The 22324-nt window shown below is 39.9% G+C and overlaps 1 protein-coding gene across 7 annotated transcripts in view; it reads left to right on the top strand.

Annotated features, from left to right (window-relative positions):
- Window positions 1–785: 785 nt before the first annotated feature.
- LUC7L2 (LUC7 like 2, pre-mRNA splicing factor) overlaps window positions 786–22324 on the top strand; it is a 66275-nt gene continuing 44736 nt past the window's right edge. Inside the window, exons 1-4 of one of the 7 annotated variants that reach the window (XM_055115444.2) lie at window positions 3286–3516; window positions 6363–6446; window positions 17932–18002; window positions 19593–19687. In XM_055115444.2, the coding sequence (XP_054971419.1) occupies window positions 6409–6446; window positions 17932–18002; window positions 19593–19687 (204 nt within the window). In that variant the 5' untranslated portion in view covers window positions 3286–3516; window positions 6363–6408. Of the gene's footprint in view, window positions 3517–6361; window positions 6447–6552; window positions 6640–8403; window positions 8478–9730; window positions 9825–14921; window positions 14999–17931; window positions 18003–18049; window positions 19115–19592; window positions 19688–22324 lie in introns of those variants that run through there. The other 6 variants (XM_055115442.2, XM_063606120.1, XM_055115441.2 and 3 more) reach the window with 6 other exon arrangements.

Consider the following 22324-nt stretch of genomic DNA (forward strand, 5'->3'; position numbering starts at 1 on the left):
ATCCAACTCTATTGTGGGGCAAAAGCAACCACAACAATATGTAAATGAACGAGCCTGGCAGTATTCGAATTTTTGTGAAACTTTATTCACAAAAATAGGCCATGGGCTGCATTTGGCCTGTGGACCGTAGCTTGCTGACTCCTGTGCTAAAGGATAAACTTCAGACAAAAGGGAAATGATCCCAGATGGACAGGCAGAGATTTCCGAAGGAATGAAGAGCAAAATAAGTGGTAAATAAAGAACATTGATTATATAAAACTTGGTTTTAAAAAATAAGAGAACTAAAAGACCTGGTAACAAGAGCATATAACTTGGGATGATTGTAAATGGAGTTAGTGTTCTAGGTTCCTTGTATTACCTCTCTTGGGGGAGGGGAGTATAAAGGTATTGATTAAATTAGACTTTGATATCTTAAGGATACACATTATAACTTCTAGGGTAATCACTGAAATAATAAAAATATAATAAAATGAAACTTCCACACTACTAGAGCGGAAGAAATTGGAATGATTAAAAATCAGGCAGGAAAGGAGAGAAAAACATGAAATAGATGAGACAAATAGGCAAAAATAAGAGTTTTAAACCCAAACACAGGAGTAATTACATGAATATAAATCATCAATGCTTCCAAGAGTGAACATCACTTAATTCACTCCTCAATTTCACTCCTCAATTTTGATCATTATGTATTGTATAGACTATTTTTAAGCCCCAATTATATGCTGTTTATAAGACATCTAAAATAAAAAAAAAGAACTCAAATCTCTTCAACAAAACATAATTATTGGTTTTAGTATTATTGTATTTCCTTAAATACACTGTTTTTCAGGGTCAGATCACATTGTGTACATAATAGTGTATCCCTCAAAGACATATTAATTTGCACATTTTTCTATTATAAATCAGTTCCCAAAGGATATCCTAGTATTTGGAGTTTGGAATTCAGAGTTCTCTGAATAACTGAAGAGAAGCTATTTTGTGTATTACTAAAGATAACGTGATTCAAAATAATTTTTTTTTTTTTTTTTTTTTTGAGATGGAGTCTCACACTCACCAGGGCTGGAGTGCAATGGCGCGATCTCGGCTCACTGCAACCTCCGCCTCTTGGGTTCAAGCGGTTCTCCTGCCTCAGCCTCCGGTGTAGCTGGGACTACAGGCATGCGCCACCACGCCCAGCTCATTTTTTCTATTTTTAGTAGAGACAGGGTTTCACCATGTTGGCAGGCTGGTCTCAAACTCCCGACCTCGTGATTCGCCCGCCTCGGCCTCCCAAAGTGCTGGGATTCCAGGTGTGAGCCACTGCGTCCGACCTCAAAAATTTTCATTGGCCCAATACGCATTTATTTTTGAGATAGAGTCTTGCTTTGTACCCAGCCTGGAGTGCAGTGGCATAATCTCGGTTTACTGCAACCTCCACTTCCCGGGTTCAAGTGATTCTCCTGCCTCAGCCTCCGAGTAGCTGGGATTACAGGCGCGCGCATCCATGCCCGGCTAATTTTTGTATTTTTAGTAGAGATGGGATTTCACCATGTTGGTCAGGCTGGTCTCGAACTCCTGACCTCAAGGTGATCCGCCCGCCTCTGCCTCCCAAAGTACTGGGATTACAGGCATGAGCCATCGCTCCCAGCCGCAATATACATTTAAAGGAATTTTGGGACTATTACTACTATTCATGTTTTTTATTGATCTGCTAATAACAGTTCCAAGGCGACGAATATACAGCGTTAATGGAACACAAATCTCTATTATTTCCTTTCAAAGTATCCAGGAAGTGCCTGTCTTCTTAAACATTTGATTTTATTAACTCATTCATTTTTCTTACAGTTTTAAATTTCTTTTTAAGCAACCTTTCTTCCTGCACACTGACCTATGTCTTACTTAAGGAATTTTTTTTTTTAGAAGAAGTCTCGCTCTGTCGCGCAGGTTGCAGCGCAGTGGCGTCATCTCGGCTCACTGCAACCTCCGTCTCCCGGGTTCAAACGATTCTCCTGCCTCAGCCTCCCGAGTAGCTGGGGAGGCGCCCGCCACCACGCCCGGCTAATTTTTATATTTTTAGTAGAGACAGGGTTTCACCATGTTGGCCAGGCTGATCTTGAACTCCTGACCTCAGGCAATCCGCCTCCCTTGGCCTCCCAAAGTGCCGGGTTTACAGGCGTGAGCCACCGCGCCCGGCAAGGAATTAATATTTTACTAAAACAGTTTTTAGAAACACCAGGGAAAGGCTCAGGGCTAAGTATTTTATTCCAGTTTGTTCTCACAGCCACGCCATAGCAGACGTGTGACCACCTCCACCAGCCCTACGAGGGGTAGAACTAAAGCCAAGGCCCCAGTCACGGGCCGGGCTTCAGAATCCAGGCTTCCCTGCGGCCAGCGCCGCTGGCTCCCTGCTCCCCGAGATCGCCTCCCCAGTAGCTGAGAATACGCTGAGTTTTTATGGTTTCACATTCAGACTAAGCCGCCCGCGACCTGGTAGGTAAAGATGAATCCGAATGGGTCGGCGCGCCTGTTTCCTAGGGTACTGCTTTCGGGCGCTTTCTCCTGAAGTTGACACTTCCCAGCCGAGGAGCCTTAAAGCCCCACGCAGCGGAAGGAACGCGGCCCCGGCGGCGGCGAGACAGGACTGCTCCCGGCCGGGAAAGGCGCACGAGAACCAGGACGCGTCCACGCCACTCGGGGCGGGCGTTCGTCCCGAGCACGCCCACCTCAGACGCCAAGGAGGCTGACCGCAGTCGGGTCGACGATGGGCATGGTCTCTACTTACTTTCCGCCCAGGCTAACCTCTAGCGCATTTTGCTAATTTGGGTTTGAATCGCCATCACCGCGGGCAGCGCAGCCTCAGCCGCCAGCCCTACAGCCGGGAGGGAATGTAATGTAAGGTTTGGCGCCTCGGGGCGGATCCGGCTTGCACAGTCAGTTAAGGAACCAGAGTATCGCGAGATCCGGGGTAAAGGGGCGGGAGGAGCGCGCGTGCACGCGCCCAGAGCCGTTAGGGTGGAACTCCACTCGGGCGGGGCGGGCGGAGTGATACAGCTGGACGCCAGTTGGTGGAGCCCCCGCGGGAAACGACTGAGCGCGAGGAGCGTGCGCGCTCCCGTCGTGGCGACGGTGGCGGCGAGCGGCGTCAGAGCTTGAGGGGGGGTTGACGGCTTCTGGCGGGTGGCGGTGTTGAAGGCGAGAGCTTGCTTGGCCCGTGTCGCTTCTGTCCCAAGAACCGGACGGAGAGTGAGGGCACGAGGGTCGCTGTCGGGGGCTGTCGTCTTCCACGTACACGTCGTCGTGAGGAGCGCAGTCCGGACTCTTCCCGCAACCCCTCCGGCTCCCTTTCCGCACGCCTCGAGGCGGCGGCGGCCACCGAGACAGCAGCGCACCTTTCCCCATCCCTTCCCCTTATCCCCCAGCCCAAAAGGGCCCGGTCTGCGCCCCACCCCCGCCCGTCCGCCCGCTACGCCGCCGCCATGTCGGCGCAGGCCCAGATGCGCGCGATGCTGGACCAGTTGATGGGCACCTCCCGGGACGGTAAGTCTCTGCCAGGGCCCTGGGGGTGGGGGAGGGGACGGGGACGGCGAAGGGAAGGGGTTCCGAGGGCGCACCTGGGCGCGCGCGTGTGGCTGAGTAAGGGGCTCCCAGGTTGGTAACACGAGGTCCCCGTCCCCCGTCCCATCCAATCAGGGCTTGGCAGGCGGGCATGGGGGGCGGTGACCATGCGGATTGGCGGGAACTGCTGCCAATGGGGTGAGGCGGGGCCTGGAGGCAGAAAGGAGAGTTTGTGCTTTTAATGTTGACTTGGCTGAGACGGGAGAGCCCGCGTCTCTGTTGCGTAGTTGGGGGGCCCGTTTTGTCGCTGGTTAGGTACCTGCGGAAAGCTAAGGCCTCTACCCCCGATATAATTCCTTAACCCAGAGCTTTGGGATCATCCCTCGCCGCCGTCCTCCAGAGTACCTAGAGAGAAGCTTCCCCCTCCTCTTCCTGGGTCAGGAGGAAACCTTTATTACTAACCCAGTCTCAGAGATGCACCCTCGAGCCCCACAGAAACAACCATTTTTATGGAAAATCTGACCCAAACCATGGTTTCTTAAGTGGGTGTGTTTGGCCCCATTTTGTGAGAAGGAACATGTTATGGCCTGTTTTTCCGAGAGACCTCCATTTTGTTAGACAATTTAATAGAGGCTTTGTTCAGTAAATATTGACAAATGTTGCATGTCCCTAACAGAACGATTTTGAAAATTTGGTACCCAGTGAAGTAGAATAGAGGAGAACAAAGATCCTTTCAGGCGCTTAGTTTAGAATCTGTATAGAGAGCCCTTAATTGCTGGATTATCCTTTGTCATAAAGAGAATTTCTAAATAAAATGATGAAATGCTGTTGCTTTTTTGGTGATGTTAATTAGTAATGTACTCTCAAATTCAACTTAAATACATTCAAATATGTAGGAAAGGTCTAGTTCATTACTTTCTTAACACAGCAAAATCCTTGGTAGTTTTTATGTGTTGCTTCTTTAGGCAGATAGTTTCTTAGCCACTAAGGAAATGCTTTTTTTCTTGAGAAGTTATTTAAGTGTATTGATTTAAGAGAAAAGGCACATCTTAAATTTAGTTTTTAAGTTACTCTTTTAATTTACATGAGTGCTTTACAGCAAAATATGAGTAAATTTTAAAAACTTTATTGCATTCAAATCTTTCAGCAGTGCATAGAGTGGCTTTTCAGTGTTCACATTTTCAGTTTTAATAAAAACCCATATTGGGAACTTTTATTTGTAGAATATATAGACAAATAGGTGTAGATGGCAAACCTACTTGTGGTTGTGTAGAGAGGAAAGATTGGGAAGGAAATGAGTTTTGTATGGAAAGTTAACATTAACTTAAAATGCCACTGGAGAAACTTTTAACTGTTATCATTTCTCACGTTTAGATAAGAATGGTTACTTTATCACTGCAGCATGTCTTAACATTCCTCCTTTTCCAACATGAGAGAGGGTATTGGGAACGGGTTTCATTGGATCCTAGCTAACAGAATAACTAATCTGTGTAATAAAATTAAGTTATTTAAGACGTGCTTTACATGATCCTTTTAATCCTTGATGGATACCATTTTTGGGATCTTCTTCATGGATTGGATTTCTTAGTTTTACTGGGAGGGTAGTCGGATCAAGGTAAACCATCTCCTGATAAGTTTCTGAATTAGGCAGCCCGTCTAGTATTGCAAAGCTAAATTTAAATATATATATTTCTGTGTGTGTAGTCAGCAGAAACATGGATTTCTTAAAATCCACGTTGTGTATTTTTTTATGTGTCTGTTACTGGATTTTTTTTTTTAACCTTCAGACTTAGAGGATTTATGATCGAACTCATATTTACGAGTCCACAGTATTGTTTAGCTGAAATGACTGGATTTTCACTGCTGTATTGGGTTAGAAGTAAAAAATATACTACTTTCAAGGAAAAATAATTGAGTGGAGTTTTTTTTAGATATCAAAATTAATTCTATGCAAAATAATCAGAACATTCTTTTTTTCTTACCATTTAATGAGTTTATATATATCATTTTATGATTCAGGACTTTTAATAATTAGGATTGTTCTTTTTTAGCATACAGTCAACTTCAAGTTACCCAGGGATAGGGGAACATGGAAACGTCCCCTGAATAACACCATGTAATTTGAAACCATTTAATGGGAACCCTTGTATTGGACACACAAACAGCCTATGGGAACGCTGTTGGGTGTCTTTGGCACTAAGAGGTGGAAATGGGTATCCAGGAGGTGGGAGAGAGATGGAAAAGGTAGGTAGGAGGGTATTTAAGGCAACTCTGTCCTTTTTTTTTTTTTTTAAATTCCAGAGACTATAAAGCAGCTACTCTCTTTTTTGGAAGTGGGGTTCAAGGTGGCAGTGACCCCCTCCACTCTTAGTGTCCTGTCTGTGAAGGAATCTGAAGTGGCACAGAGTCCTGGGGCTTTGGGAAAACATTACCTCCTCACCCCCTCAAGGTTTCTTCCCCCTCCCCTTCCTGACAGTTTTTAATTAGTTCCTTTTAAAATTCATTGGAGATTTAAGTCTGTTAGTTAAATATACCTTAACTTGAATTACATAAAGTAGTTAATCATTTAGATTACCTAAACTTCACTGGAATCCTTAGGAGTAGGAATTTTGTTAGCAGGGAAATGGAGAGGTAATTTTGGATCACTGGGCACTTCAAGAAAGGACATTCCTGGGTGAGTGGTGGAAGTTGGGGGCTTTAGACAATCTGAGGGCAGCATGATGGTGCCGGGAGGCTGGGCAGGGGGACTGCCAGGAGGTGGGAGAGAAATGCATAAGGGAGGTGGGAGGGCCAAAGACAAACTCTGCCTTCTTTGCAATTTTGCCTAGGGCCCTGGTGGTGGCAACCGCCTGTGTGCCACTGAAAATCGTGCCGATGCCTGGCATACTGCATAAATGGAAGCAGGGTACCGCGTGAGTTGAAACATTGGTCACACTATATAAAGTTTGTATATGTGAATCAGTGTAACTCATACCCATATAACTGGGGGTCTGACTGTATTTGGATTTTTCTGATAAGGCATCATGGGCTAAGGAAAAGAGCACTGGGCTGAGACTCAGGAGACCTGGTTTCTAGCCCCAGCTGTACCTCTAATTGTAACCTTGGGTAAGTCACTTAACCTTTTTTGCCTCAAGTTAAATCTGTAATTTGTTATATGGGAAACCAAATAATTTCCTATGTTATACTCAGAAATGTTGAAAAATAAATATATTTTAAGTTTTTTTAGAAAGGAGGAGCTATAAGTAGATAGTAATTACTAGTATCTTATTTTATCTCGTTTATGATCATTACGTTTTATAAATATCTTTCTGTTTTAGTTGTTAGTATTAGCAGAGGGGAGAGGGATAATTTGTTTTCCCTGAACATATTCATTCTATTTGAAAGCAGGGAGGAGTTGCACAGGAAAATCCAAGAAACAGTTTGAGAATTGTCTGTGTGACAGTTGGAAGAACCCAGTACCCTCACACAGACTGTGATTTTTGCTCAGTTGGATTAATTGCAAGGATGTTCCTTAGCTAAAGCCCCTTTGCCAACAAACACAGTTTGGTCATAAGTCTCTAGTCTTGATCCCAGGAAAGTCTGGGAAGATGCAAGCAATAAGAATTAAATAAAATTGAGGGCGTGGGTTTAGATTACATCTTTTTTTTTTTTTTTTTGAGACAGGGTCTCTGTTGCCCAGGCTGGAGTGCAGTGGCACGATCTTGGCTCACTGCTACAACCTCCACCTCCTGGGTTCGAGTGATTCTCCTGCCTCAGCCTCCCGAGTAGCTGGGATTACAGGTGGCTGCCACTACGTCTGGCTAATTTTTGTATTTTTAGTAGAGACGGGGTTTCTCCATGTTGGCCAGGATGGTCTCGAACTCCTGACCTCGGGTGATCCACCATGCCCAGCCTAGATTACATTTTAAGCTTAGAAATTAGGTAAGTTATAGAAGGTAGTTCTGAGGATTCTGTATCTCTTAATTGCTTATACCTTTAAATGGGAGCAGAGACCACCTTCGAAAGATTAAAATAGGCAGGAATGGCAGCCTGCCCTCCAAAACAACAAGTAGACTAGGAATGATAGATAGAATTTTATAGCATCATTAATTGTCCCTTATGGTTAGGGACTGTTTTGGGCAAGTTAAAACTTTCAATAATTTTAACTATTTTAAATGTTAATCTTTCTAAATTGTAGGATATACTTCCTCAGTTAACATATTAATCATAATATTTTTGCTGATCAGTTGTACAGTAGTTATAGTTTGTGGGATATAAAACTGAAAGGATACTCATCCTCATACCCAGGAAAATACTGTTAAGAAAGCCATTTACCTGTTGCTAATGTAAGGTTAGTAGTACATAACCGTGTAATCTGTAAGATAGTATGACATTTCTGCCTTTCTGCAAAATTACTGAATCAAAGTTTGAAGTAGTGCGTTCTTTAATGGATTTTATTTATAAAATCATCTTTACTGTAATCTGTGTTCCTTGACTTTTCATCAACATTGAAAACATTTTCTCTTAATTTTTTCTCATTAACATAATGAACCATATTCATTTCTTGGTCAGTTGTGAGCCATTCTTTTATTCCACTTGGATTGTTCATTTTAAGTGAAGGAGGCGGAGCCTTTAATGTATACGCAGACATTTTAAAAATAATAACAGGAGATTTCTTAGTCTAGAGCTTGTAAATTCTTTAATATAAGGAGTTTTATAGGATTAAACAGTAGTTTCTCTGAGTTTCAGTTAACTATTTAACTTTATCAGAGTTTCAGGCATATCCAAAACACTGAAAGCACCTGCATAGTGAATCAATGAAAAAAGAAAAGTTTTCCTCATTTTGCATTTTGAACTCTGAATAATATTTCTATCTACACAGCAGCCCAGAAAACAATAAAAGTATCACTTCATATAACATTGCATCGTTCCTGGATTCTCTACAGTTGTTTAGTTCTCCTCAAGTAAGCATATGCTTCTGAGACATTCTTTTACTTCAGGTAACTATAAGCAAAACAAAGAAAAATCATTTTGTCTATTTCTGCATCAGTTCTATAAGGAGCAAGTAAATTCTTTTATTTTCGTTTAGGTTGGATGTTGTCATATAAGGATAGATGGTAGTGTTCAACGTGTTCAAGATGGGTAGTAGGAATTCAATGGCCATGAGGTGTCATGGATCAAGGTCAGGTTTAGTGAATCAGGTACTCTTCAGTAACAGGTGGTTCATACAAAGCATTGAAGCTTAAAGTTGCTGTGAGTTCAGCCAGCAGGAGGGTTGAGAAGACAGGCAGATGGTTTAAAACTAAAGGTCAATAAGTGGGCAAGACTAGTTAAATGAGGCAGATACTCCCCAAAGATGGAATTCCAGAAAGGTGCTTGAAAAGGACTGAGTTCTTTTTTTTTTTTTTTTTTTTTTTTTTTTTTTTTGAGACGGAGTCTCGCTCTGTCGCCCAGGCTGGAGTGCAGTGGCGCGATCTCGGCTCACTGCAAGCTCCGCCTCCCGGGTTCACGCCATTCTCCTGCCTCAGCCTCCCGAGTAGCTGGGACTACAGGCGCCCGCTACCACGCCCGGCTAATTTTTTGTATTTTTAGTAGAGACGGGGTTTCACCGTGTTAGCCAGGATGGTCTCGATCTCCTGACCTCGTGATCCGCCCGCCTCGGCCTCCCAAAGTGCTGGGATTACAGGCGTGAGCCACCGCGCCCGGCCAGGACTGAGTTCTTAAAGCCTACTGCTGTTAGTATGTAGAGTTCTTGAGGAAACAAGCAGTTTGGCATAACTTAATCTACTAAGAAACTATAAGAAGATGAAGGAAGTTGGAACATCTTACTGGAAAAAGAATGAGGGAGTGAAGAGGGAATCTTGTGAATTCAAAACTTGCAGAAAAGCTATTCTGTTTCCTTTTTGTTTAGGTTCTCATGCACTAGCAGCTGCTAGAATAGATATTGGAAGGCAGGGCCAAAATAGGTCAGTTATTCAGTTTTGCAAGATTATTGAGGATATAGAGAAATTAATTTGTGAAAACTCTGAAATCATCTGCAGCTCCATGTTTTTGTTTGAACTGAATAACTTAGGACTTTGAGAAGTCAAAGCCGTCAGAAAGTAACATGAAGTCCATTCAGCTGAATAAATGTCATATTTTGCTATTAGCATAGAAAAGAATCTTTAAAACTTCTTTCCAAAAAGCACTCAGTATTGACCCATATGTTCCAGTGTAGTTGTGAACCATGTACAACTGATGTTTGACTTATTTGACTCAACATGAAAGGAATTTAACCAGCTGCCCTTGCTGAATCTTGTCTCCTGAATATGGTAAATGGTTTTTGTTTTTAATCTTAATACCTTAGATTTCTGCAGACCCCAGTTTTCTCTTTTAGAGTTAACTGATAATTATTGGATAGTATCTATAATATACCTGGCTGTTCTGTTCTGTACTGTGCCCTAGTATTAGTTTAAATGGTAGACTTTTCTCTTAAAGTAACTTTAATAGTTTAACTAATAGTTAAAGTTACTTGAAGGTATGTTTTAGATCAGGGACTGGCACTATGGCCTCCTGCTTTTGGTAAATAAAGTTTTATTGGAACACATCCATGCCGATTCATATACATATTGTCTATGGCTGCTTTGGCTTACGACAGCAGAGCTGAATGGTTGCAACAGAGTCATATGGCCCGCAAACCGAAAACATTTACCATTTGACTCTAACAAAAGCTTGTTGATCACCATTCTGGTTTAGTTATTCTAAACCAAGTGTGGTCCTTGGAGCAGCAATTCAGCATCACCTCAGCATCACGTCGTATTGTTAGAAATATAAATTCTTGGACCCACCTACTGAGTCAGAAATTCTGGGTATGGGCCCCAGTAATCCATGTTTTTAGAAACCTTCCAGGTGATTCTGATACACATTAAAAGTTTGAGAAACCCTCTTCTAGATCAGTGTTTCCCAAATGTTTGTCACACTTATTGCCTTTATTATTATTTATTTTTATTTTTTATTTTTTGGAGACAGAGTCTCTGTCACCCAGGCGTGAAGTGCAGCGGCCTGATCTTGGCTCACTGCAACCTCCGCCTCTCGAGTTCAGGTGATTACCTTAGCTTCCCGAGTAGCTGAGATTACAGGCATGCACTGTCATGCCCTGCTAATTTTTGTATTTTTAGTAGAGATGAGGTTTTGCCGTGTTGGCCAGGCTGGTCTCAAACTCCTGACCTCAAGTGATCTACCTGCCTTGGCCTCCCAAAGTGCTGGTATTACAGGCGTGAACCACCATGCCTGGCCTTGCCTTTATTATTATTTACTGTTTTCTGTTTATTTAATATTTTCCTTTATGTCAACTCACTTTCTAAAAATTTTAAGTTAATTTTAAAATGAAAGTTTATACCACCATAAAAATAAATACAATGAAAACAAAATGGTGTATTATGTAACTAGACTCTTGTCACTTAGGGTTCCTGTGCTAAAAATTAGAAGTTGTTAAATTTATTAAACAAGTACTGTTGCAAAATGGGAACTTTTTTTCTTGACTTAATTGTGATTAATAATTTTCTTACTGAGTGGTATTTAAAATGTCGTGTTGGCAAAATCATGTAACACCTAAAGTCATCTTTTGTGCAAATCTCATACTTTGGAAATTACTGTTCCAGGGAGTATTCATGTGAAAGGAAAGCTGTTTGAACTATATATATACCCAAGCCTGTAAGCAGAAATGACTGGACAGAAATACAAGCCTGTGAGACAGAGAGATCTAGGAGATCCCTAGAGAGGTCCATCTAGACCTCCAGGATGAAATTACCTCATTTAGCTCAATTTCTCACCTCTCCTTTAGTGCTTTGGTCCACGGGGGTCAATGGTTCTGCAGGATTTCACCAACTGGTTCCACAGTGGGAATGTGAAGAGGTACCTGGCTGTGGGAAAAGCTGCTTATCAAAGAGAGGCCTGATAGAAATGCTAGGGAAAGTGGCTGTGAGTCTGCATTATGGACAGGAGCAGAGCGGCAGGGCATGTTGCTAGGACTAAGCAGTCGATTCACGTGAGTCTGGACACCATGTATAAATATTTTGAAAACTTCCTGTTACAATTTAATTTACTCCATTGTGTTAGAGGGAGTGCTTCCCTGCACATGGTGTTCTGTATATTTATTGGTTGATGTGCTTTAGGGTATAGTAAGTATTTATAGCAATAGATTGATACCCAGGTTGCAGAGTTGCTTTAGTTATATCTTTATTTCCTTTTCTTAGAGATTATAGACATAATTTGCTTCTGTCGTCTTTTGACCAAAAATCTAATGGGAATGAAGAATTACACTTGAATGTTTATTTTTAAGTAATAAGTTCTGTGATACTGATTATAGGTGTCTGCATTTAAAAAAATGTTTTAAAAAGTACAGAGGTCAAACAAGCATCTATATGATTGAACAAATGTTATTTCGTATATTTCTGTCAAATTTTAAAAAATGGATAAAGAGGCCGGGCACTGTGGCTCACGCCTGTAATCCCAGCACTTTGGGAGGCCAAGGTGGGTGGATCACCTGAGGTCAGGAGTTCAAGACCAGCCTGGCCAACATGGTGAAACCTGTCTCTACTAAAAATATAAAAATTAGCCAGATGTGGTGGTGGGTGCCTGTAATCCCAGCCACCCGGGAGGCTGAGGTTGGAGAATTGTTTGAACCCAGGAGACGGAGGTTGCAGTGAGCCCACATGGTGCCAATGCACTCCAGCCTGGGCGACAGAGTGAGACACCGTCTCAAAAAAAAAAAAAAAAAAAGTAAAAAGTGCATAAAGCATTACAAATACAGTCTTTTGTGGTCCCCTTCACCGTCTCAGTCCTTTCCCCAGAGGCAACCCTTTTTGTAAATTTGTTGCATATTCACTGTGAGGCAGTATTTCTGCTGTGTTGTTTAGTTTTAAGGCTCACGTCTCCTTCATGGTGATCTGTTTTTCATTTTAACTTCTTCCTTTATCATTGGGTTGTCTATCACCTCTGTCCCTTGATATTTTCATCTTTTTTTTTCTTTTTTATTTCTTTTCCTTTGGATTTGGGGAGGCTCTAGTTGGCTTCTGTAGCTATCACCAGCTGATGAGAACTTGTCTTTTTTAATAGATAAATCAGCCAGTTACTTTTTCTTTGATTATTTTCAGCTATTGCTTGATAGCCAAAGATAGCTTTCGTTACTTCTAATTTTGTATATAGAAAGTTCTGGATGATAGAAGGCACCAGCTATCCAGAGTGCAATTGTTACTATGTCAGAATTACAGCTCTGCAAGTAAGTATCAAAATATAAAATTTAGCAGGCTGTAACTTTTTATGCCATGTATCTTAAAATAAATTCTATATAACCTATTTTAGGACTTAATGTTAAAGTAACTATTCAGGCTTTTCTGATGTCTCTTGTAAATTTAAGGAGAGGAATAGGCTGATAGATTTCCTAAAGCAGGTACCCCCCAAAACATGATGGCATTGGTCCCTGCCAGCTGCCAAGACCCTTTGCTTGTATTAATATAATGAGAGAAGATAAGTGCAGGGCATGGAATAGAGCCTTGGAATGGAGATTCTTTAGTATTCCTGTTCTCACATTTTCATCATCACCATTCTGGTTAGCTTCAAAAGATGCTACAAGGTTTTTCTTCTACTAACAAGGCTGTTCCCCAGTTTCATTCTTATAATCTTGTGATATGGATTTTCACAGACAAGTGGGCCAGATTTTTAACATTTTTAAAACATTATTAATCTTTGATCATATCCAGCAAGAATGAACTTGTTCTGGAGATTTCTTCTACAATGGGCATTACATTTTAAAAATGTTTGGCTTGTCATGGGGATTATGGTGGGGGGTGATACTGGTACCTATTTCTGATTATAAACTTATGGGACCATATGAACCAGAAGATTAAGAAGGATAGCTTTTCTGAGCTGTATAGCACCCTTGTGGTTACATTTTCTGGAGGAAAGGAAAGCTGCTTTGTTTTATTAGGAATGACTTGATGTCACATTTGGAAGGCAGACTGTCATAATTGTTTTTTCCCGTTGCCATCTTTGGCATAGTACTCTTTCTTCCCTTTCCTTATGTAATAAATACATGCCTGGAAAGTTTTACATAGATCAAGATATATTAAATGTTTTCAAAGCATCTGTATTATTATGTTAAGACATGGTGATGAGTCCTTTTGTAAAATGAACCCTATACTTTGGATGGTTTAAATATACAGTGGGTTAAACTGAGTGTATATATTAACAGGGGAACATGTAGCAAGGGAGTAATGTTTTTTTAAAAGGTTAATTACAAAAGGATTTGTATAGGTGGATTTTAAGCTGAATTCTAAAGGAACAACAAAGGTAGGTGGGAGAAGTTGGTAGAGTGGGTGAGAAAGTTTGAGGAAGATATAAAAATGATCAGATTGGCTCCTTAGTATAAGTTACTGTGCAGCAGTAATCATCGCTTTTACTTTGATTCCACATGAAGACACAAGGGTTTTTTGTTTGTTTGGTTTGAGACAGAGTCTTGCTCTGTGAGCCAGGCTGGAGTGCAGTGGTGCTATCTCAGCTCACTGAACCTCCAACTCCCAGGTTCAAGCGATTCTCCCACCCCAGCCTCTGTAGCTGATATTACAGACCTGTGCCACTACACCCAGCTAATTTTTATATTTTTAGTAGTGACGGGGTTTCACCATGTTAGCCAGGCTGGCCTTGGACTCCTGACCGCAGGTGATCTGCCTGCCTTGCCCACCCAAAGTGCTGGGATTACAGGCATGAGCCACTGTGCCCAGTGACACAAGGTTTTACTTGTGCACTGCTTTAGATCTCTTCCTGCCCTGGACTAGACTAGAAATTGGCCATGGATCTTTATACATTTCCCACATTATTACGTGAACTCAGCAGCTTATGTTGGAAGAAATGGAGGGAAGAAATTGGAGGGAAAAAGAGGGAGGAACGTTTCTCTGCATTTAGGGATTCAAGGGGTCAGGAAAACAAGCTTTAAGCTTTTGGTTGTACACCTCTCTACCTCTAGCTTTCTTTTCACTGAGGGGTTATGGATCTTATTTCAGAGGGAAGGAAACTGTCCTGTCCCAAGCCCACTGTGACACGTGACCCTTAACTAGTATACCTGTTGGGAGGGCTTCAGTTGCCACCCTAGAGAATGTGGGAGGGCTTCCCTTCCCCTTCCCCCATTTGTAGACATGGGAGTGTCTCCATTGCTTTGTATGCTGTTGCATTCTCCTCCCTCCTTGTTTTCCCTAAGCTAAGCTCTAAGCTAATTCTGTACAAAATACTGATTGTTTTTGTAAATTGCTTGCCATGAATGCCTGATAATGTACAGTGAAATAGGATTCTGCATACCATTAAATATGTCAAATATTACAAACTTTAAGGTTCTTTTGAAATTACAATACTAAACTCAGTTCACTTTTGCTTAGCCTTCACAGTTGTTGATCACATAGCATGGTCATCCACTCACAGCTTAAAAAAATACAGGGAGCATCGGAGAGAATGGGTAAAGTAAAATTTTGATGTTTTTAAAATAGCACCTAAATCTATGAAAGTTGATTTGGTTTCTTGTTTGTATGGGAGGGAGAGGGTGGGTAGTACTGGGGGGAGGGGGCGGATATTGGGAAGATAGCATGCAAAGTATAAAATCATGTCAGATACTACCTAGGCTAAGGTTGTAATGTTACTAATAAAATTTAAGTGTTAATATAAGTTTCAGAAAAGGCAGGACCATAGAATGACAGTGTTGGGAATGATAGTGGGCTTATTTTTTCCCTCCTGATATATGGAAGGGGATTTTGAGAATAGCAGTATTTGAGTAAAATTTAGAGAGGAGGCCTCTTTTTAAAGTGACCTGTCTATACTCCCTGGTGGAACTGACTGCCTTAGGCACTGATACATTGGTGACAGACCTGGAGATGAATAATAGCATCCTCATTTTTATTGTATACTTGTGACTCAGGTGTTCTCAAAGATTATAATTCATGAAACTCATGAAGGTGTTGAACAAAAGAGGGAGGAAAGAGTTGTTGCTTGGTAGAGAATTTGGTAGAAATAGGAATTAATAGAAAAGTTGATGTTTCTATTAAAATGAAAAACACCTCACTTGCTAGAGTTCTAAATCAAGTTTCTAATTCTAAAAACTTGGCTGTGTAGTTAAGTACAAGGCCTGAATAACTATTGTAGAGGTTATAGGACAGAGAGATCTCCATGTTTTTATAGGTGGGATATTTTTTGTTGTTGACAGAAGTAACTTCGCCTGATCTCTGTTCCATTATTTTAATTTTTTTTTACTTTATACACTAAAAATTTGGATTAAAAAATGAAAAATGTAAGAAATCAAATGTTACTCAAAAAGTGTTGTTTTGCTCCCAACTCTGCAATTCTACATGAAGCCATTTGCCAAAGCCAGATATGGTTTACTTACTGTTCCCCCAAACCTTCTTGCTCTTATAAGCTTTGTCAAAGCTATTACTCCAGGTTGTAGTGCTTTTTTTTCTACTTTACTTTGATCTAAGTCCTGTCTTTCCTTCAAATTTTGGCTACTTATTGCATGAAGCTTTTTCCAATATCTCCATTCTTGGTGGTAATTTTAGTCTAAGAATTCCTGAAGTACTACCTAATTGAAACACACATTTGATACTTGGATCATGTTATCTTGTATTATAACTTATTACTCCATTAATATATCCTCGGCCGGGTGCAGTGGCCCCTGCCTATAATCCCAGCATGTTGGGAGGCCGAGGTGGGAGGGTCATTTGAGGCCAGGAGTTGGAGATCAGCCTTGGCAACATAGTGAGACCCTGTCTCTACAAAAAAATTTAAAAAATTAAAAAAATTAATATGTCCTATTTCTTTAGCAAAATCATTGGCTCCTTGAGGGGAGAGAGCTTGTCTTATATGCCCCTTTGTAATTCCATTGCCTAGCACAGCAGATGTTGTCACTAATAGGTTTGATTCTGTGATTTGGATCCAATGTCATTGTGACAGGATACTTTTTCCCCCATAATAGGTTATTTTTATATGACTTTATGCCCACAAAACCCAAAGATAAAACACATTAAATTGAAAATAATTTCTTGTATTATAAGGTGATTTGGTTCCTATTTGCAGTTCTTTCTTCTTCTTTTTATAAAATAGGTGCTGTTTTACCTAGTTTCTTATGAAAAACATGGTTTGGGCCAGATATCTTGACAGAAACCAGATTACCAGCATTTTTCTTTTAAAAATTGTTGTTGGTTTAGCTGAATTGTACTTCCATGGAATAAGCCCAAATAAATTTGTTAAGTACTGCATGGTTATGCAGCCAGATTGTTTTAAAATGTCAACCTTAAAGTCCCCAAGGCAGAACTTTAAAAATATCAATAAACAGTCAGTTGCTATTCTCTCTCAGGGTATTTCTGTATCTCAAATTATTAAGCGTTTTATTATTTCATTGTTTTAAAGATTTCTATAATGGCTGCTATTTGATAGCTGTATTTGTTGAGTTTGCTACGGTTATCAAATATTTATGGAGCACCCATTCATTTGCGGTGAGGAGTTATTTTAAAATGTTTTTTGGCATTTATAGAAACAGATTCTGATCTTAAAAGCTCACCAGGGAAAATATGTACAACTATTGTGTATCCATAAAAATTTTAAAAAACACAAAAAAGCTCACCAGGGATACTGCCTGGTTTGCTATATTCCTATTAGGAATTTGTTCATATTTTAACTGATAGCTGTGTCTTCAGGGCACAATTAACTTAATATTTGAATATAAGTTGTTAAGCACAAATCAGTTACTCTGCCTGATGAAATGTTTGATTAGTAAAACTCCATGAATACTGATTTTATTCTAAGGCCTGAGCCATTAGTTTAACAAAGCACTGAAACGATTCTGCTGTTGCCATTACCAAAACATTTAGATACTTTTAGCAGGAAGACTATTAGATACATAAGGGATTTTTTGTTTTGTTTTGTTTTTGTTTCAACTTTAAAATTTTATCATTTTAAAATTGCTTAATATAATTAGGGTACAGATTTAAAATGAAATTTTTTTCTTAAATGGTAGGAAGCAAAAAGCTTCTAATTAAATAGCATTGACATTCTGATATGAGCTTATCATAGCACCATTCTAACATGAGCTTGAGGTCCTCACCAAAGTCTTGATGAAACATACTTTTTAAAGAAATAATTTTTTAAAACCCCACTTGGTTCAAAGACATTGTCCAGAGCTCCAGCTTTGGACTTTTACCTGTAGTCAGTCGTACAATTATCTGGGGTTATACTTGTTAAGTCAGTATTTAAAAAAATGAAACACCCTGATTTTGTTCACTTTTGTTTTTATATAAAAGAATCTTTACAGTCAACATGTACTTCTAGATGCTGTATTGAAATTGCTGGCAGAGTTTATTCTATACAAAATGAACAATCTGGCCCCTTGTTTTATTTGTAAAGGTTCAATGTATCTATGCCTGCCTACCTCAATCTGCAAGGGAGTGTCAGAAAGGCCCCGCATTCGCCAAGCCGTGAGTTATCGCTAACTTTTCAGATGTGTTAATGAATGTGGAACAAAAGCAGTTGTGTTTAAAAGGAAAAAGGACCATCAAAATAACTTTTATTATAGTAGCAGGCGTAAACACTAAACTGAATATTCCAAATTGTGTCAAAAATAACCTACTAGAGACGAGCTTCTAGAAAACCTATTGTTGAACTGCTCTGAAGCTATCATTTTAACTATAAATTACTGTTGTTAAAATTTTATATACCCTGGTTGCAAATTAGAATGTTTTAAAAATATCTTTAACCATGTTAAAACAATTTGAACAAAATCTTACCCCATCTAAAAATGATAGTGTTTAGTTGAATTTAAGTTAAGCTCTTTAGTATATGACCATATGAAGGGGTAAAGTTTTAATCTTTTTTGTTATTTACATGTGAAAATACAGAAACTAAGTGATTGAATCACATCCTACACGAAAGTTTTTGGAGTGCTCCAGGCATATCATGTGAAGTACAGAGGTATTTATATCTCTTTTGGCACCAATAGTTCTTGCTTCAGTAATTCACCAGTAGGTTTTCATTCATCGATAATATATCAGTTTAAGGCTAAAATAAAACACCTACATTTCTTAGGGCTTATCATTCTATATAGAAAGAGGAAACATCCTAATGAGTTTTTTCTTTTGTTTTTCCAAAGAGATTCTAAGCAAAAAAATTTTAACTAACATCTATATTTTGTTATTGGAGCTAGTTACCTTTCTTTTTCTTAGATTCTTTAACGTTTTGAGTAGATAGCCATATTTGATAAGCAGGTTGGATGCTTCTGTTGCTTAGGAGGTAGGTGTATTGTGTTATATGAAGACAGAATGAATTTAAATACACCCAGTTTGGCAGTATAAAAAAGCTCAGACTACATAAAACTTGGAGGTATGGAACCTTTGGACGCATTAAAGTTAACGTTTCATTAGGCAATGTGCCTTTGTTTGACTGGTGTGTAAGTCCTTCTTCCAGGTTTGTACGCTCTTAAACGCGTTATTCTACCCTCTCTAACTCCTCCCAGCAGCAAAAGGGAGACACTTCAGCTGGAACAAAATAGTGGAAGAAATGGCGTCTGGGGTTCAGTGGGGATTCGCAGTGTGTATGCAATGTTTGCAAGATTATTTTTTATGTTTTTCAATTACTGTAAATAAAAATATATCAATGCTTAGTGTCAAGAAGGGAACATTGTATACCAGTATAAACTCTCTTAGTGGGTCTGCAAGTTGCTTAACCTCTCGGGGCCTCAGTTTTCTCATCTGCAATATGAAGGAGTTGGACTCGATAATCTTTAAAGTCCATTCCTGCTCTAAAATCCTATGCTTTTCTGAAGTACTCTATTTAACAGAATGCATTGCTTTCTCACTTTGACTATTTGAATTATGTATGCAGTACACTTACTGCAACTGCATGTTGTCTAAAATAGTTTTTCTATAGGATGTATATAAAAACTAATCCCTCTTGAGCTGATTTATAATGTGTGTATATAGCCACACATAAAAAGCTAGTAATAGTAGGGCTCTCAGAAAATACTTTCCAGTTGTCTAACCTTGAATGTTATTAACTCTTCTATATTACAGGAGATACAACTCGTCAACGAATCAAATTCAGTGATGACAGAGTATGCAAGAGTCACCTTCTCAACTGTTGTCCTCATGATGTCCTTTCTGGAACTGTATGTATTTACTAAATGTATTGTTTGATTACTGATATGCTGCAGTAATGAACTACTTGATAAAGTCTTAATTCTGTGTCAAAAGAATTGACTTGTGAGGGGAGATTTGCATCCTTTATTGTTTGTTTATTCAGGATGATTACTTAAATCTTCAGTAATGGGTTTCCTCACAAAAGTGGTTGATACGTTTTGTTTTATAATTTTTTCCATTCTTCAGAGCAGTTTTTTAAAAGCATGTTTTATTTGGAATACAGAAGTAGTTATATAGCATTTGTACTTTTAGTTCAGAAATAAAATAATTTATTTTTAAAGTTCCTTTTACTGTTAAACAGAGTAGACTTTTATCTAGTACGGTATACATTTTTGTTAAGATTTGTACACATTTGTGGAATCAGTGGGGAAATATATTAGTAAATACTTATATCCACACAGCTTAATTTGGGAGTATTGTCACTTAAAATATTGCTCCTGCTAATAATGTAAAGCTCAATTTAGATTCTATGTCTGCAGAGATGTTGATCTTAGAGTATCATCGTTTTAATTTGGAAGATAAACTGCATGATGATGGACCTGTTGGAATGTGGAACAGAGAATTTGATTCTCTGAATTTTGGATTTGGTTGAAATGATTACAAGTAGCTTCCCTTCATAGCTGCATCTGATGCTGGTGGGGAGCTAGTAGGGGCTAAACCTCGAGCTGGCTTTAGTTCTCATTTGCCAGAAATGACTGAAATGAAGAAAGATTTCTGACTTGCCTTTTCAGAAGCAATGAGTTTCTCAGCCAAATGAGTGGTTTCTTCTTTGATAGGAAGAGTTAAAATTAAGGACATGCCCCAAAGAGATATGTATCAAGGCATATGCAACAGGAAACACCTTTGACTTTTTCCAGGAGGAAAGACAGTTGAAACTATATTATGTTAATGGGAAAAAAGAGCCTAAGTTTATTTTAAAGTATAATACTACAAGGCAAGAAATCCAGTTTCTGAGCACAGGAATTTGGAAGGACTGTGACAGATAATAAATATAATAAACTCTAAACTCTTTATTTATTTATTTATTTTTTCTGATACAGAGTCTTGCTCTGTCACCCAGGCTTGGTGTGCAGTGGCACAATCTCAGCTCACTGCTACCTCCACTGCCTGGCTTCAAGCGATTCTCCTGCCTCAGCCTCCAGTGTAGCTGGAATCACAGGCGCGTGCCACCATGCCCGGCTAATTTTTGTGTGTTTATTTTTATTTATTTATTTATTTTGAGACGGAGTCTTGCTCTTCTTGTCACCCAAGCTGGAGTGCGGTGGCATGATCTTGGCTTATTGCAGCCTCTGCCTCCTGGGTTCAAGCGATTCTCCTGCCTCAGCCTCCCAACTAGCTGGGATTACAGGTGCCCACCACCATGCCCAACTAATTTTTGTATTTTTAGTAGAGATGAAGTTTCGTCATGTTGGCCAGGCTGGTCTCGAACTTCTGACCTCGTGATCCACCCGCCTTGGCCTCCCAAAGTACTGGGATTACAGGCATGAGCCACCGTGCCCGGCCCTAATTTTTGTATTTTTAGTAGAGACGGGGTTTCACCATGTCGGTCAGGCTGGTCTTGAACTCCTGACCTCTTGATTTGTCCACCTCAGCCTCCCAAAGTGCTGGAATTACAGGCGTGAGCTACCGCGCCTGGCTTTTTTTTTTTTTTTTTTTTTTGGAGACAAGAGTCTTGCTCTGTCAGCCAGGCTGTGAACACTGCCCACTGCAGCCTCCACCTCCCGGGCTCAAGAGTTTCTCCCACCTCAACCTCCCGAGTAGGTGGAGCTACAGGCACACACCACCATGCTCGGCTAATTTTTGTATTTTTTGTAGAGACTAGGTCTCACCATGTTACCCAGGCTTGTCTCAAACTCCTGGCTTCAAGTGATCCTCCTGCCTCAGCCTCCCAAAGTACTGGGATTACAAGCGTGAACCACTGCACCTGGCCATAATAAACTCCTTTATCTACTTTCTAACATTTTCGTAATTATTTTATACCATGTGCTATGCTGCATCTGAAATCTATGAAATCTATCATTGTCTGTAGTATACTGTGATTCTCCATGTTTAATATTGTATAAAATTTAACTTTAATTTAAAAAATTTACTTTTAATTTTTATTTAATGGCTAAATTACTACTTGAGATAAATTTTGAGAACAACATTAACAAAACCACTTGAGGCCAGGAGTTTGAGACTAGCCTGGTCAACATAGTAAAACCCCATCTCTACAAAAAGAATTAAAAAAAAAATTAGCCTGGCATGGTGGTATTTCCTGAAGTCCTAACTGCCTGGGAGGCTAAGACAGGAGGAATGCTTGAGCTCAGGAATTCAAGACTTCAAGTGAGCTGTGATCACACCAGTGTACTCTACGCTGGGCAACAGAGTGAGACCCTGCCTCAAAAAAAAGAAAAAAGAAAAATCAACAGCTACAATTAAGTGTTTTTCATTCTTCATTTAACATCAGAAAAGAAATAGGCATCTTGAACATAAAGAGGTGTAAACTATCACACTCTGTCCCAAAAAGCATTTGTTCTTTAGGAATTGACTGCTAAGAAGCCATAGCTCTGTAATTATAAGCTATTTGTACATAGGGTGAACTGTTAAGTTTTTCAGGTCCTTAA

The sequence above is a fragment of the Pan paniscus genome, chromosome 6, assembly GCF_029289425.2.
Source record: "Pan paniscus chromosome 6, NHGRI_mPanPan1-v2.0_pri, whole genome shotgun sequence".
Taxonomy (NCBI): Eukaryota; Metazoa; Chordata; class Mammalia; order Primates; family Hominidae; genus Pan; species Pan paniscus.